This window comes from Eriocheir sinensis, chromosome 47 (assembly GCF_024679095.1).
Source record: "Eriocheir sinensis breed Jianghai 21 chromosome 47, ASM2467909v1, whole genome shotgun sequence".
Classification (NCBI taxonomy): domain Eukaryota; kingdom Metazoa; phylum Arthropoda; class Malacostraca; order Decapoda; family Varunidae; genus Eriocheir; species Eriocheir sinensis.
Window position 1 is genome coordinate 5,567,436 of NC_066555.1, and position 16,546 is coordinate 5,583,981.

The window sequence follows — 16,546 nt, forward strand, 5'->3', positions numbered from 1 at the left end:
GCGGCCTGCACGTCTAACCTTCGGGGCAGCGGTGGTGGTGATCATCTAGGTGCAACGTCGTCCAAAAAAGTGCATATTACGTCCATCCAGACACTAAAACAGCGCTACAAGGGGAGACATGAAAGGGAGTTGTTGCTTTCTCACATCTAACTGCTCACACTGACGAGTAGATGTTGCTATACTATATGTTTTCCGTTTTTAAAGACACAGATACAATAGGTTCCGACGGAAATCTCTCCCCATTAATATCGTTATTATCCATCACTGAGACACACATGAGATTGAGGTTCTTCTTTCACATACGTTCTCGAGTGGAAGAAAATGAAGGATGGAGGCAGGGAGGGGGGGCTAAGGGGACATACAAGGAAAGAATTTTAAAGGATAACTGAAGAAAACATGTGTGGAATTCCAAGGTCCATTTTTTTAAACGTCTCTGGCTACCATTACGACCATTTCCCAAGGCCACAGAGCAGATTAACCAGGTCTTCATGGCTGATTATCCCGTTCGTGGTGCAGAAGCCGGGTAGAACTATCTCTGGGATCCCAAAACAGGCCACGAGAAGCAAGGTCCATATTCTTAAACGTCTCTGGCTACCATTACGACCATTTCCCAAGGCCACAGAGAAGATTAACCGGGTCTTCATGGCTAATTGTCCCGTTCAAAGTGCAGAAGTCGGGTAGAACTTTCTCTGCGATCCCATAACAGGCCACGATAAACAAGGTCCATATTCTTAAACGTCTCTGGCTACCATTACGCCCATTTCCCAAGGCCACAGAGAAGATTAACCGGGTCTTCATGGCTGATTATCCCGTTCGTGGTGCAGAAGCCGGGTAGAACTTTCTCTGCGATCCCATAACAGGCCACGATAAACAAGGTCCATATTCTTAAACGTCTCTGGCTACCATTACGACCATTTCCCAAGGCCACAGAGAAGATTAACCGGGTCTTCATGGCTAATTGTCCCGTTCAAAGTGCAGAAGTCGGGTAAAACTAACACTCGGGTCCAGCGTTGCCAGATTGTCGTCCTCAGCCTATTACATTTACCGATTTCCGACCCAAAAACTGTCTCCTTCACTCCAATATCTAGATTCATTAATAGTTATCGTCGAAATGGTTAATTACTGATGTGTTTCTATTTTCTCGCATTAGTTGTGGGTCCAGAAGCTGAAAAATACGATGCTAGGAGTATGATAATCTGGCAACGCTGCGGGTCACAAAACACTTCATGGCAACCCCAGGAACTTCTACGAGAGGCTTTTCAAACACGCGTACAGAGGTGCCGAGACGTTTAATTTAAGAGTTCGGGCGTTAGGGCCGTATTTTAAAACATTTCGGCGCCCAAGTTCACCTTTTTGACGAGGCTTTCCTAGGAGTTTGGGGCATTTCCAGGAGTAGTTTTATGACCCTGGTGGTAGTTTGACCTTTCTTCTGTACCATGAAAATAGAGAAACACTCATTGGAACCAGATTGATGCCCTCTTTGACCTTTATAAATAGTTGATGTGAGAACCGAAAGTGTCTTATAACAGCCTTAGACTCATGGAAGATGAAAGTATAGACGAATTGCTGTGGAAAGACCTCCAAAGAGTACATACCAAAAAACAATCAATCTTGGCCACATCCTTGTATAGATAAACATGGTGACAACAATATGTATTCTGCATAGTATAGATGTCAGAGGGGATACATATACACTTCCACTGAGCTTAATTATGGAGAAATAACAAGGCAATACTACACTAATGCTGTCCAGTGAATGCATACGATATTATACATGTTATACACCTTATTCTGCCTCCCTTAACCCTCGCCCACGATGCTTTCCTTTACACCGGGTCACGAAATTAGTCACCGGGTCACGAAATAAGTCACTGGGTCACGAACTTAGTCACGTGCTCTGTCACTGAATTAATTATAAGTTCTGTCACTCTGTATTTACCTGTTCACATGTTTTCATTCATTACGTTGTTTAATTATGTTCAAGGTTTTCTGACTCTGGTGTTATTTTATTTTCTCGTAGGTGTTTTGATACGTTTTTTTTCTCTGTTTAGTTTTTGGATGAAACAGGAACGCTGATAGACATATTTAAGTTACAGAAAAGCAATTATCGCTAGAAGAAACCGTTTGCGTTATAATATGTTTCGAGGTCAGGTAAAAAAGCTTGATAACCAGGTAAACAAATTGAAATATAAAAAGAAAATCATTTAGCTTTGTCTTTAAATACTTTCAGATGGAAACAATGAGTAAAGTAACAGTTCTGGCTTGAAATGAAGAAGACAAGGTTATTTCAAATCCCTCTAAGCACTTATCATCCATCTCCGTCTGGTGTTTTAAGTCACTTGCGTCAGACAGAAGGACTGATAAAGGTACAGTGCTGCCCTCAACAATGAAACTCAACACTTGACTGACAGACTAAGAAGAATATAACCAAAATCATCGAGCAAAACAACAAAAGACTAGATCCCTTCCCAGTTTGATAATTGAATCACATTGCATCGTGCTAACATATAAAAACCCTTGAACATAATTTATTTTACTGCGTCTTTCATATATAAGAGGCATTTTACTCTCTAAGCACGTTATGTATAGAACTCATTGCCTATTTCTTTGTAAAATGTCTTCCACACATGCATTTTAGAACCATTTCACTTGATATTCACGTTAAGTATAAATATATTGAGTATAGCTTGATATTTTTTATACGTCTTATTAGTCTTTAGTAACAATTATGTGGCTTATTTGTCTTTTTCTGACCCGTTTCTCAAGGCGTGGTTGATTGGTTTTGCTGATTATTTTTATCGCTTTTTACGACTGAGGATTGAAGATGACCTCCGGGGGACAGTATGAGCCAAGCAAGATGGCGCCACTATAAACCCTTGCCTGCGCCTAAACGAGTTGGGGTCGAATACCAGGCCCCACCAAGAAAACTTACCGGCGCCATAAAGAAAATTAATTAAATGTGAAAATCCAACCCTTCAAACTAATTCCAACCCAAATATGGAGTTACAAAAAATCAAATTAGCCACATAACTGTTAATAAATGCTAATATGACGTTTAAAAAAAGTATATATGACGTCTGTGTACCGATCATTGGCCAGTGCGTATATCCCGACGGTGCCAAAAGTACTGTTCTTTGTCTTGTTCTCGTCTCTCTTTCTTCTCTCTCTTCCTCCGTTCTTTTTCAAACGCTAGATATTTACTATTTTTTTTATTATTAGTAGTAACACAATGACACAGCAGCTGTAAGACTATTTATGTAAGTACTTAACACACACACACACACACACACACACACACACACACACACACACACACACACACACACACACACACACACACTTCTCTCTTCTCTTCCTCCATCACCATCTCATTCTCTTTCTCCTCCTCCTCCTCCTCCTGCTTTACTGCCTCTTCCTCTTCTTCCTCTTCCTCTAACACTCCGTCTCAGTATATCTCTTCACAACCATTTCTTCCTCCTCCTCCTCCTCCTCCTCCACCAATTCTCATAATCTTCCACATCCACCTCCTCCTCCTCCTCCTCCTCCTCCTCCTTCTGCCTTATTACCTCCTCCTTTTTTTTCTCTTCCTCTAACATTCCGTTTCAATATATCTCTTCACAATCATCTCTACCTCCTCCTCCTCCTCTTCCACATCCCCATCATTAACCACGTACTCCTCCTCCTCCTCCTCGTCCTCGCCCTCCTCCTCCTCCTCCTCCTCCTCCTGCTGCCGCTCCTGCTCCTCCTCCCCCTGGCCCTCGTGCCCCTACAGGTACATGCCGTTGACCAGGTAGTCGGCGTCGTGGGCGTAGGGGGAGCGCGGCCCCCTGTGTCGTCTGAGGCGTCGCTTCACCTCCCGGAGGCGACACCCGACCAGCACCACCAGCAGGGCCGTGATGCACACACCTGGAAGCACATAAGGGTGTTAGTACTAACTAATGGGGAGCATACATCCGGAGGCGCGTTGCTTCACTCACGGAGGTGGAATTTTTGGGTAGAAGTGCCATGTGAAATTTAAAGGACTGGGGATGGAGTTCTGTTATTTATGGTAAGTGACCCCGAATGGACCGGTTTCTGAGCCATAGCTATTGCCAAAAAACACCAATAATCAACCATTTTAACGATAATTATATATGAAGGCAGTTATTGGGGTCCAGGAGGCAGTTTTTGGTGGGAAATTGGCAAACTTAGGAGGCTTAGTACGACAATCTAGCAACATTGCTCGCCTCCCTTCCCCTAACTCCCTTCTCTTAGGTGGGTATTTTAAGACACTTTCGGTTCTCACATCAGGTATTTCTAAAGGTCAAAGAAGGGATCAATCGGATTCTAATGAGTGTTTCTTTAGGTTCACGGCACAGAAGAATGGTTAACCTACCACAAGGGCCATAAAACTACTCCTGGAAATGCCCCGAACTCCTATGAAAGCCTTGTCATCCCTTCTTCTCGCCCCTTCCACCTCTCCACACTCACCCTTACTCCATTCCCATCCCATTCCTTCAACAACCCCTTCCCTTACCCCAGTCCTTTTACCCCCCCCCGTTCTTCCCTCTCCCCTTCCCACTCCCCCTCCCCACACCTACCCATCGCCAGCGCCAGCACCGCCCCTGAGGCCTGCGCGTCCTGCTCTCTCGCCCCGACCTCCAGCTCCTCCAGGTTAACCTCCAGCCGAGCCAGCGAGGCGTGGGCGGCCTTCACCAGATGCTGCTGGGAGGAGACCACTTCGCTCTTCTTGCCTCCTTCAGCGCCAGACCCTCCAGCGCCGTCTGTAGCTTTGCCGTCACCACCCGAACCGCTACCACCTCCACCATTGTTGTTGTTGGTGGTGGTGTTAGTGGTGGTGGTGTTTTGTCCGCCTCCTGGAATAAGTGGTTGGTGATAAGGTTCGAATTCTCAACCTATATATTTTTTTTGGGGGGGGGGTTACGCTTTCATATTTGGTGAGGCTTTGGTAGAGGTTATTGTTGTGGGTATGTTCAGTGGACAGTTTTATGAGTCTAGTGATAATTCGACAAGGCTTCCGTTCCATTAGTTTAGAAATATATTTTTTTGGGGGGTTCCACTTTCATACTTGGTGAGGCTTTGGTAGAGGATGTTATTGTGGATACGTATTTCCATGGGCAGTTTTATGAGTCTAGTAATAATTCGACAAGGCTTTCGCACCGTTTAGAAATATATATTTTTGGGGGGGGCACTCTTTCATATTTGGTGAGGCTTTGGTAGAGGTTGTTATTGTGGATATGTATTTCCATGGGTAGTTTTATGAGTCTAGTGATGATTCGACAAGGCTTCCGCATCATTAGTTTAGAAATATTTTTTTTGAGGGGGTTACTCTTTAATATTTGGTGAGGCTTTGGCAGAGGTTGTAATTGTGGATAGGTATTTCCATGGGTAGTTTTATGAGTCAAGTGATGATTCGACGAGACTTCCGCTCAATTAGTTTAGAATTATATATATTTTAGGGGGTTACTCTTTCATATTTGGTGAGACTGGTAGAGGTTGTTTTTGTGGATATGTATTTCCATGGGTAGTTTTATGAGTCAAGTGATGATTCGACAAGGCTTTCGCACCGTTTAGAAATATATTTTTTGGAGGGTTACTCTTTCATATTTGGTGAGGCTTTGGTAGAAGTTGTAATTGTGGATACGTATTTCCATGGGTAGTTTTATGAGCCTAGTGATAATTCGACAAGGCTTCAACACCGTTAGTTTAGACATATTTTTTTTACCGTTCAGCTCCTCAGATTATGGTTCGGGGACATGCATTTCGTCCATTAACTAACTCACGAAGGTGCAATTGGCGTTTTTGGATGCGTGAAGTGACTCATCAGAATTCCCTTATTATTCATCACCGTTTCATGTAATATTAGAATACCTTGATACTGCTACGGTTCTGGCTCAATACAAGAACTCTAGGGTAGATGAAGTTGAAGCCTTTGCAAAGTCGGTTGTTCAAGAATATCATGTAAGACTAGAATACCTTGATACTGCTACGGCTCTGGGCTCAAAACAAGAACTCTAGGGTAGCTGAAGTTGAAGGCTCTGCAAAGTCACGTGTTCAAAAATATCACGTAAAATTAAAACACCATGATACTACGGCTCCAGGCTCAAAACAAGAACTCTAGGGTAGCTGAAGTTGATGGCTGTGCAAAGTCGCGTGTTCAAAAATGTCACGTAAGATTAGAATGCTATTATACTACTGCGTCTCCAGGCTCAAAACAAGAACTCTAGGGTAGATGAAGTTGAAGGCTCTGCAAAGTCGCGTGTTAAAAAATGTCACGTAAGATTAGAATGCTATTATACTACTGCGGCTCTGGGCTCAAAACAAGAACTCTAGGGTAGATGAAGTTGAAGGCTCTGCAAAGTCGCGTGTTCAAAAATGTCATGTAAAATTAAAACACCATGGTACTACTACGGCTCCAGGCTCAAAACAAGAACTCTAGGGTAGCTGAAGTTGAAGGCTTTGCAAAGTCGCGTGTTCAAAAATGTCACGTAAGATTAGAATGCTATTATACTACTGCGGCTCCAGGCTCAAAACAAGAACTCTAGGGTAGCTGAAGTTGAAGCCTTTGCAAAGTCGCGTGTTCAAAAATGTCAGGTTAGACTAAAATACCATGATACTGCTACGTCTCGAAGCTCAAAACGAGAACTCTAGCTTATATTGAAACCGCTACAAAACCGCGTAGTCAAAAACATCATCTGAGACATTTCGTTGTACGTGGAAACATACAACGTGATTCTTACTATTCTTGTGACTATTGTTGACTATGACTTCTTTTTTCAGTTTCCTTTTATCATTGTCATTTTTATTATTGTTATAGAGGCGAAGGAGGTAGAGAGCGAGGCGTGGGGAGCCTTTAAGCCGCCTCTTCAGGAGCCCCCAAACACCTGAGACGCCGAGGAAGAGAAAGAGAGTGAAGCGATGAGAGAGAAGGCAGAAAGAGGGCGAGATAATAATTATAGAAGGCTGTATGAATGGAGGACAGGCAGACGGGTAGTGAAATGGAGGACAGCCAGACGGGTAGTGAAATGGAGGACAGACAGACGGGAAGTGAATTAAACATCTTATACTCTCGATAAACAAACAAACAGATAACTTGGAACTTTTTTTGCATGGAAACTTAATTCTCATTACCACATCACGTCCTGCTATAAGGCTTAAGTTATCTTCATAGGTTGCTATAGTTAAACGTTACTGTAGGTGGGAGTTATATCTTTCTATCAACTTTGACCCAAAAACAACAACAACAATCACAGCCTCTTACCTTGGGGCTGGGTGGAGGGTGGCACGGGGGAGGAGGCGAGGGAGGAGGACGAGGCCCCTGATGAGCCCCTGGGTACGCCGCCGCCCCCTTGTTGTCCCCTGCCGTTGCCCCCGCCGCCCATGCCCATCTGGAAGGGAAAAGGGACCTAGTCAGACTCAGAGGGCAGGAGGGAATCACAGGTCCTGAAAGCCAATGCACAGGTACCTTTGTGTATCATTTATTATACATACATTTACCTGTCTGTCTATCTATTAATTTATTCATTCATTTTTTCGCTTATTGCTTAAGTACTATTCAATTATGGTTCATTTATTTATCTACTTATTCATCTTTTATTACGGATGTATCCTTTTTTTTATCATTATCTATTGCTTTTTTTTTTTTATCTTAGTGTACATAATTATAATCTTGGCGCATAATCTATCTAGTGTCTGGCCGGTTAACAATAAAAGTACTCGCCAGAGGCCGCTACACTGAACCAGCAATTTTCAGGGCTGTCTATTGCTCGTCATACCTCGGTGTTCCTGAGGCCGCCGCCCAGCTGAGTCATCTCCTGCTGGGGGGCGCCGCCGGCCAGCTGCTGCGGGTACTCCTGGCCCTGCTGCTGGAGTGGGACGTGGTGATGGTGGAGGTCCTGCATTTGCTCGTGGAGGTCCTTAGGCGCGCTCACCAGCCCCCCCTGAGGTGCGTACCCCCCCGGCCGGTCCATCCACACCGGCTGAGGAGGGGAGGGAGGAGAGGAGGAGGAGGAGGAAGAGAAGGAATTAGTGAATGGTTATTGTTTATGGTTTACACTAATTTAGCTTTTCTGTTTTAATGTCAACACGATGGTTAAAAATCAGGCGTAAATCTCCCTTACACTTAAAACACAAAATTAATCTTATTCCCTCCACTCAGTACACACACACACACACACACACACACACACACACACACACACACTCACATTGCTGTTCATCTGTGACGCCAGGAGTTGCTGTTGCTGCTGCTGGGGCTGGGGCGGGGGTGGCGGGGGCTGCTGCTGCTGCTGGAGGGGCTGCTGCTGGTGCGGTGAGGGCTGGAGGTACTGCTGCTGGAGGGGTTGCTGGGGCTGTTGGGGCAGGCGGGGCTGGGGCTGGGCGGGGTAGCGGGGCGGGCCGTAGTCGGGGTAGCGGAAGGGAGGACGCATCTCGGGGTTCCCCAAGTAGTCACCCCCGCTGCCGCCTCCTCCGCCCCCTCCGCCTCTTGCACCGCCTTCGCCTGCACCAATGAGAGGACAGGCATTGCAGTATTGTTGTGAGCACCCATTCAGGTTAGATACGTTCATGGATAGTGGGGTTAGAGGGTGCTATGTTTACGGGAGTTGCCTTGTCTGGGCCTACCGTCCTCATGCAGTTTCCTTATATTCTTATGTTCTAATTTTCGCTGCTTTAACCCAGCCACCAAACGCTGACAAGACAGTTGCTAACGTGCTTGGATACATCTGCCATTTCAATTCTTGTGACATGTAATGGAAGACAGTTGTTAACATGCTTGGATAAATCCGCCATTTCAATTCTAGTGTCATGTAATGGAACATATTGGCTGAAGTATTGCCAACACATGTTCAAAAACACGTGTGAACGCACTTTTAAAGCTGTTTTCATGCGGCTGTGTTGAAACTGTAGTGAGTAGCTGGTCCGTAGCAGTGCTGATGAGCAAACCGATTATCAGAGCTGGGTAAAGGGATGGAAGACTAATCGAGCCATTTAGTAGCTGGGTAAAGGGACGGAAGACTAATCGAGCCATTTAGTAGCTGGGTAAAGGGATGGAAGACTAATCGAGCCATTTAGTAGCTGGGTAAAGGGACGGAAGACTAATCGAGCCATTTAGTAGCTGGGTAAAGGGACGGAAGACTAATCGAGCCATTTAGTAACTGGGTAAAGGGACGGAAGACTAATCGAGCCATTTAGTAACTGGGTAAAGGGACGGAAGACTAATCGAGCCATTTAGTAACTGGGTAAAGGGACGGAAGACTAATCGAGCCATTTAGTAGCTGGGTAAAGGGACGGAAGACTAATCGAGCCATTTAGTAACTGGGTAAAGGAACGGAAGACTAATCGAGCCATTTAGTAGCTGGGTAAAGGGACGGAAGACTAATCGAGCCATTTAGTAACTGGGTAAAGGGACGGAAGACTAATCGAGCCATTTAGTAACTGGGTAAAGGAACGGAAGACTAATCGAGCCGTCTAGTAGCAGCTGGTTCCCTCATAAGTTTCCCTGAGGACAGCTGGTACTCGCAGAACCGGAGGAGTCTCATCCAGTAAAGCTAATGATTAGAGGCCTTGACGAAATGTCCTCATCCTATTACCCTAGTGAAAAATCCAAGTAAAAAGAAAACCGTAGAAATATCCAAGAAAAAAATCACAGTTAAAAAATCCCACCCCCCTAAAAATCCAACTAATAATCTAAAAAAAAAATAAAAAAAAAACAAATCTTTCATCCAGTAATGCTAATGATTATAAGCCTTGACGAAACGACCTCATCCTATTATCAAACCTAAAATCGGTGAGATGTCGAGCTTGCAAGACCGCTAAAGATTCGGCGAGAAATCTGTATTCATAGTGGACTAATTTTTATAAGCCCAACTGGCTCTGCTGGACTTGAAGATATTTTCAGATTCCAAAAATAAGAGGAGCGTATAAGCGTTTCGTGAATTCCAAATGGGGCCATCATGTAAGGTTGTCTGGGAGCCGCTGCAGTTGAACGATGCTGCGCTACCCGGCAGGGCTGCACCACCACTTAAAGCACAGAACAACACAAGCATTTTTTTACAGCAAAGGAGACAGCACAAGGGCACACAAAAAAGGAAACAATAATAATAAAAGCCCGCTACTCGCTGCTCCTGTAAAGAATCCGAAGAGGTGGCCGAAGGAGCAATTACGTGAGAAGAGGTGTCCAGCGTGTTAAGCGTCATCCTGGGTTACTGTGTTTAGAGCTATGCAAATCTCCTGTTCCTATGTAAAACTCGTATCTCGGTGCAAAAACTGTACCTCCCCCCCCCCTCCACACACACACACACACACACACACACACACACACTTTATGGCCCACTGCGGAGGCTCAACATCGTGTAAGAGCCTCCAGTAACTCTCCACGCCCCAACAACACACTAGGGAGGCCGATGTGCTGCCGAGCTTCCTAAATGTATGCAAGAGAAATAGCGGCCTCGAGGAGGAGCTCAGAAAAAGACCAACGGTGAAAAAAATCCCAGTAAAAAAAATAACAGCAAAATAATCCCAGTGAAAAAGAATCCCAGTGAAAAAATCCCAGTGAAAAAATCCCAGTGAAAAAATCCCAGTGAAAAAATCCCAGTGAAAAGTCCCAGTGAAAAATATCAGTAAATAATGCCAGTAAAAATATCTCATCCACTTCTCATCCTATTTTCTTCGTTCTTTCATCTCCTTCCTTTCTGTTCCTCCTTCTCTTCTCTCCTTTCTTCATTTTTCTTCCTATCATGTTTCTCTCTCATGCATCTCTTTCTCTTCTTCCCTTCTTGCACATCAGCCCCCCCTCTCCCTCTCTCATTCTCTCGCCCCCTCCCTCTCTCTCTCTCTCCCACTCACCTGTGTTGTAGGGTCCGCCAGTCCACGCCGGCCTGGTCTTGGCGTCGAAGTAGGAGGGAGCGCCGCGTCCCCGCCCCCCGTACCCCGCCCCCTCGTCCTCCAGGGCCCTGCCGCCGCTGCCAATCCCGCCGGCGCTGCTGTCACGGAGAGGAGAGGTGATGGTCGGTTGAGAGGGGTGAGGGAGGGATATGGAGGCACTGAGGAAGAAGGAGGAAGAACATAAGGACACACAGACACAAATGGAGACTCACATAAAGGTATTTCTATAGTCTAAAGCCATCCCCTGATATTTATTAACGGAGATTAGAGGTGATGGTCGCTTGAGAGGGGTGAGGAAGGGAAATGAAGGCACAGGGGAAGAAGGAGGAGAAGCATGAGGGGACACAGACACATAGCGAGACACATATAAGACTAATTCCACAGTTCAAAGCCATCTGATATTTCTTGTAACGGAGAGGAGATGTGATGGTCACTTGAGAGGGGTGAGGAAGGGAAATGAAGGCACAGGGGAAGAAGGAGGAGAGGTATAGGAAACGGAGAGACACATAACGAGAAACATATAAAACTAATTCCACAGTTCAACGCCATCTGATTTTTCTTGTAACGGAGAGGAGAGGTGATGGAGGAAAATTGAGTCACTGAGGGAGAAAGAGGAGAAACATGAGGAAACATATACACAAAGCGAGACTCACATAATGGCTATTGGCTAGTTCACTGAGACTAAGCATCAATTCTCGACTAAGTGGGCGGAGAGGCAATAAGTTGAATGGTGATTAGACACTTGTAGTTATATCCTTGTTTATCCCAATACCTCGTTTTCTCTTTTGACAACTTGGGGGTGGGTGGGTCAGGTTGCCAAGAACATAGCAGGGGATGTGTATTTGTGACTACTTAAGACATTATTTAAGTATGTTTTGGATTTTCAACACTGGGAAATCAGAGGCAGAAGAGTGATGTGAGAAGATGTGTGTAGTAGTATGAGCAGTAGTAGTAGTAGTAGTAGTAGTAGTAGTAGTAGTAGTAGAAGAAGAAGAAGAACAAAGAGAAGAACAAAAAGAAGAAAAAGAAGAAAAAGAACAAGAACAAAAACAAGAACAAGAACAAGAAAAAAGTAGAAAAAGAATAAAAAGAAGAAGAAAAGAAGAAAGAGAAAAATAATAATAATAAGAAGAAGAAAAACAAATATAAAAGAAGAAGAAGAAGAAGAAGAAGAAAAACAAATAGAAAAGAAGAAGCAGAAGAAGAAGAAGAAGAAGAAGAAAAAGAAGAAAAGGAAAATGAAGTAGAAAAAGAAGAAGAAGAAGAAAAAGAAGCAGAAATAAAAGTTGTTGTTGTCGTACAAGTAGCAAACAGGAATTGACTCATCAGATTCTAAAACGAGATAATAACAATAACACCAACAACCTGGACCCACTTTTTCCCTGCATTACACCCGGCGTGCGTCACTCAGGGAACGCTAGAAAAAGCTGAAAATCGAGTAGTGTGCGTGGGAGGAGATACCGTTGCCAACATTCTTTGACTATTTTGCTTCCACGCGCCGGGATAGTGAAGGCCAGCCAGGATAAGGATAAAAGCTGCTCCTCTGGCACGACTCCATTCATGATCCTGTCGATGGCTTGTGTTTTGGGCAGCGGACAATAGGACACGAGGTAGATAATGATGATGATAATGATGATGAGGATTTTGAGGATGAAGAGAGACAAAGTACAAGAAGAAAGAGATAGAATGAAAACAAAAAATAAAGAGAGAATAAAAAGAGACAGGCAGAGGATGATGATAATGATGATGAGGATTTTGAGGATGAAGAGAGACAAAAATAAAAATAAAAATAAAAAGAGACAGGCAGAGGATGATGAGGATGACGAGGGGAAGGAGGAGAAAGTTAACGATGATGATTAGAGAGAAGATAATGATGATGATGATGAGGAAGAGAAAGGAGGATGACAATGACAATGATTATAATTATGAAAATATAAGTAACAACAATAATAAGAATATCCATAATTAGGAGAATAAGCTATAAAGACAGCGAAGAAAGATAAAGAGAGAGAGAGAGAGAGAGAGAGAGAGAGAGAGAGAGACAGAGAATAAGAACAGAGAGAGAGACAGAGAGCATAACAAAAGACATAGACGGAATATTAGAAGACAGAGAGGATTAGGAGACAGAGTATGAGAACAGAAACAGAGTATAAGAAGAGAGAGGTAGATAGCCAGACAGGTAGGGACAGGTAAACACAAGGTAGACAGGTAGGAGACGTGTATTAAAAGGTAGTATAAGAAAGAGATAGACAGGTAGACAGATGAGCAGGTAAACACAAGGTAGCCAGGTAGGTGCAGCGTTGGCAAATTATCGTATTAACCACATATCGTATCTATCATCTTTATGCCTCAAACTCTCGTACAAGTAACGTGAGAAAATCAGAGTTAGTGCTAAAACTGTTGGATATTGATGTTTTTCGTTCTTTGTTGTTATAGTTATCGCTCAGCAACAACGAAAATGATATGCGATGAGTACGATAATTTGCAACGTTGGGTAGGTCACGTGTTCGGCCCGCCAGTAGAATTCGGCACCTACCTTCCGCTCTGTTGATACCCGCCGTAATTTTCGAGTATCGTGGGCCGGTTCCTGAAGATCCTGCCGTCATACATGCCTGCAGGAGAGAGAGAGAGATTTACATAGATAGATAGATTTACATAGAAAATCAGACCACACAGACCCCAGACCAGATGAGCAATAAAGAAAGCATAGAAAGCATAAAAAGAGAGAGAAAGTACAAGAGAAGAGACGGAGAGTAGAGAGAGAGAGAGAGAGATTTAAACAGTTTAGTCGTGGTAAATCAATTTTTAACGATCATTCTTTTTCATTCTGTTTAATTTTATTCTATTTTATTGTATTCCATTTTTATTTTATTTTATTCTAGTTTATTTTATCAAGCTATTTTTTTCCCTGGTGTCTGTTCTTCCTATGTATTCCTATGTATTTATTGTGTGGTGTGTGTTCCTTCCTCTCTTCCTTCCTTTCTTTCCTTCCTCTAACCTGTTCTTTCTTTCTTCTTTCCATCCTTCTATTCTTCCTCCCGTTCTCTCGTTTTTCCTTCCTTCCTCCCTTCTTTCCTTCCTTCTCTTCCTTCCCTCTCTTTCGCTCGTCTCCCTCGTCAAGAAACACCTTCATCTTGGTATATCTAAACTTTATTATATCATGTGTCTTGTGGCATTTCCTTTATTTCTTTTCCTCTTTCGTCATTGTTCTTTTATTAATTACCTTCGCTATATACTCCCTTTCTCTCTCAATTCCTCCCTCTCTCCCTTCCTCATCCTTCAAACACCTATTCTCCCTTCCTTCTTCACCCCCTCCTCTTTTATCACCTTCTACCCCTCTCCCCCTTCACCCTTCTCACCCTGGCTCATGTCCCTGGCAGGTCCACCGTTGTCCCAGGGGCCGCCGCCACCGCCGCCGCCGCCGCCGCCCTGGACAGGCCCACCAGCGTCTATGCCTTCCCCTAGACGCCGACTGACTGACGACGCGCCTTCTGTCGACACTGCAAGGAGACGGAAGGCATTAGGCGCAAGGGGGGTTGGGGGGGTACTGGATAATATTTAGCTGAAACACACAGAGACAACGGGTAAGAGAGAAATATATGGGTTATAGATGGATGGTTGAGACGAACAGGGAGGCAAGTAAGAAGAGAATAAGGCACAGGTTATAAATAAGTAGCTGAAGGAAACACTGAGGTAAGTAAAGACAAAGTAATGACAGGTTAGACGAAGAGAAAATACAGGTAAGAAGACAGGTAAGGTGAGTAAAGAACAAGGTACAGGTTATAGATAGAAAGCTGAGGCAAACAGTGAGGCAAGCAAGGGTAAAACATGTCATATACAGGTAAACTTATAGAAAAAACAGACAGGTAGAGGAGAGACAAACATTAATACATACGGGTGAAACAGATAAATAAGCACCCAGGTATAGATATAGACACATCTGGCCCCACAAAAAAAAGGTACCAGACTCCTTTTGAGCACTGAATCAGAACATGAACAAGAACGAAAGATGGAGAAGAGGGACGTTGGCGTATGTTAACTTTTAGACCGTTTTCAAATTACGTCATGTGTGTGGGTGTTATCTTATGTTCTTCCTTTACCAGATGCAGAAGATTAGTTAAGGCCTTTGTCCAGCATTAGGTGAGGGGTAGGTGGTGCAGGTGGTGACATATAGACTCACCTGAGGGGCACTCCAGCTTGGGATCCTCGTCACTGTTGTCCCTGCACTGTGGAATACCGTCACATACGTTATAGATGGCGATGCACTCCCCGCTGTGGCACTCGAACTGGAAGCGGGAACATTTACGGGCTGTGGAAGAAGGAGAGAGAGATAACGTAAGGCCCCATCCACAATATCGGGCAGTGGTCAACTATAGCATACACTGTTACCAAATCCCGTTCTATTACAGAGGTTTGAATGCTGGGTGGATGACACAAGTGCTACGGCTATCATATGAGAGGAAGAGATAAGTATTGGAACTGTTTGGCAGAGCGGCGGGAAGGAAAGGACTCGCAGTATAGCCAACGCAAAATAAGGTCTCGTAAATCAGATCTCGCCTTAGCTGATGTTGAGTCTGAGAAGGAGGGAAAAGAGAAGCGATTGCCTGTCTGGTTATCACACTCTCTCTTCCTCTCCTTCTCAAGCTGTCTATCGCCTGAGGGCTGTGGTTGACTGGGAAGGGAAGGAAAGGAGTTGGTGGGCGAGTTAAGGTTCTCACGATCTCTTGAAAATATATAGACACCAGCTTATTGTCTCCCATATTGACACGAAGCTTGTGGTCGTAAATCATATGGAGAGAGAGAGAGAGAAAGAATGGGAAAAGAAAGAACTAAAGAAAGAAAGAATGAAAGAAAGAAAGAAAGAAAGAAAGAAAGAAAGAAGGAAAGAAAGAAAGAAGGAAAGAAAGAAAGAAAAAGAAGAAAGGAAAGAAAAAAGAAAATAAGAGAAAATATTAAAGAAAAAATGAAAGAAAGAAAGGAAGAGAGAAATAAAATAAATAAATAAAGAAAGAAAGAGAGAAATAAAAGAAAGAAAGAAAGAAAGAAAGAAAAAGAAAGAAGGGAAGAAAGAAAGAAAGAGGGAAAAACGAAAAGAAGGAAAGAAACAAAGAAGGAATCGAAGAAATAAATAAATAATGAAACAAACAAACAAACAAACAAAAAATGAATGAATGAATGAAAGAGATCGAGAAAAGATGAATAGATAGAGAGAGATAAATAGAAAAATAGACAGATAACTAGATAGACAGGCAGTTAAACAGATAGACAGATAGCAAAACAGACAAATAGATAGAGAGAGAGAAAGAGATACTGGTTCATCGAGTTAACGTTTATGAATCAAAGGAACACAAAGAACCCACATTCGTCACGGCGAGCACAAAGGTGAATCAGGTAGTTGGTGTTCTGCTTGGATAGTCTGCTCATTAATCATATCAAGGTAATAACAGTCGCAGGTGAAATGGGACACAGTAGTAGTTTCGTGTCACCGGGGAACAAAAAGTATAGTCATGCTCTAAATCGCTTCACAAAACGCGTCTTTGCCTTTATACTCTGTTCAAACTAACGAGGCAGACAAGCTCCTCCCCCTCCCTCCCGCATCGCCAATAAATGTATATCATTGGCCAGCCCACAAGCAAGCCACGCCCCTATTCCATCTCAGGCT

The 16,546-nt window shown here is 43.7% G+C and overlaps 1 protein-coding gene across 3 annotated transcripts in view; it reads right to left on the reverse strand.

Annotated features, from left to right (window-relative positions):
- Nucleotides 1–3,272: 3,272 nt before the first annotated feature.
- LOC126981295 (AT-rich interactive domain-containing protein 1B-like) overlaps nt 3,273–16,546 on the reverse strand; it is an 88,032-nt gene continuing 74,758 nt past the window's right edge. Inside the window, exons 4-12 of one of the 3 annotated variants that reach the window (XM_050832215.1) lie at nt 15,065–15,193; nt 14,244–14,384; nt 13,421–13,496; nt 10,846–10,979; nt 8,208–8,500; nt 7,776–7,979; nt 7,262–7,388; nt 4,581–4,856; nt 3,273–3,906 (exon numbers count right to left, since the gene is read on the reverse strand). In XM_050832215.1, the coding sequence (XP_050688172.1) occupies nt 3,767–3,906; nt 4,581–4,856; nt 7,262–7,388; nt 7,776–7,979; nt 8,208–8,500; nt 10,846–10,979; nt 13,421–13,496; nt 14,244–14,384; nt 15,065–15,193 (1,520 nt within the window). In that variant the 3' untranslated portion in view covers nt 3,273–3,766. Of the gene's footprint in view, nt 3,907–4,580; nt 4,857–7,261; nt 7,389–7,775; nt 7,980–8,207; nt 8,501–10,845; nt 11,043–13,420; nt 13,497–14,243; nt 14,385–15,064; nt 15,194–16,546 lie in introns of all 3 variants that reach the window. The other 2 variants (XM_050832214.1, XM_050832213.1) reach the window with 2 other exon arrangements.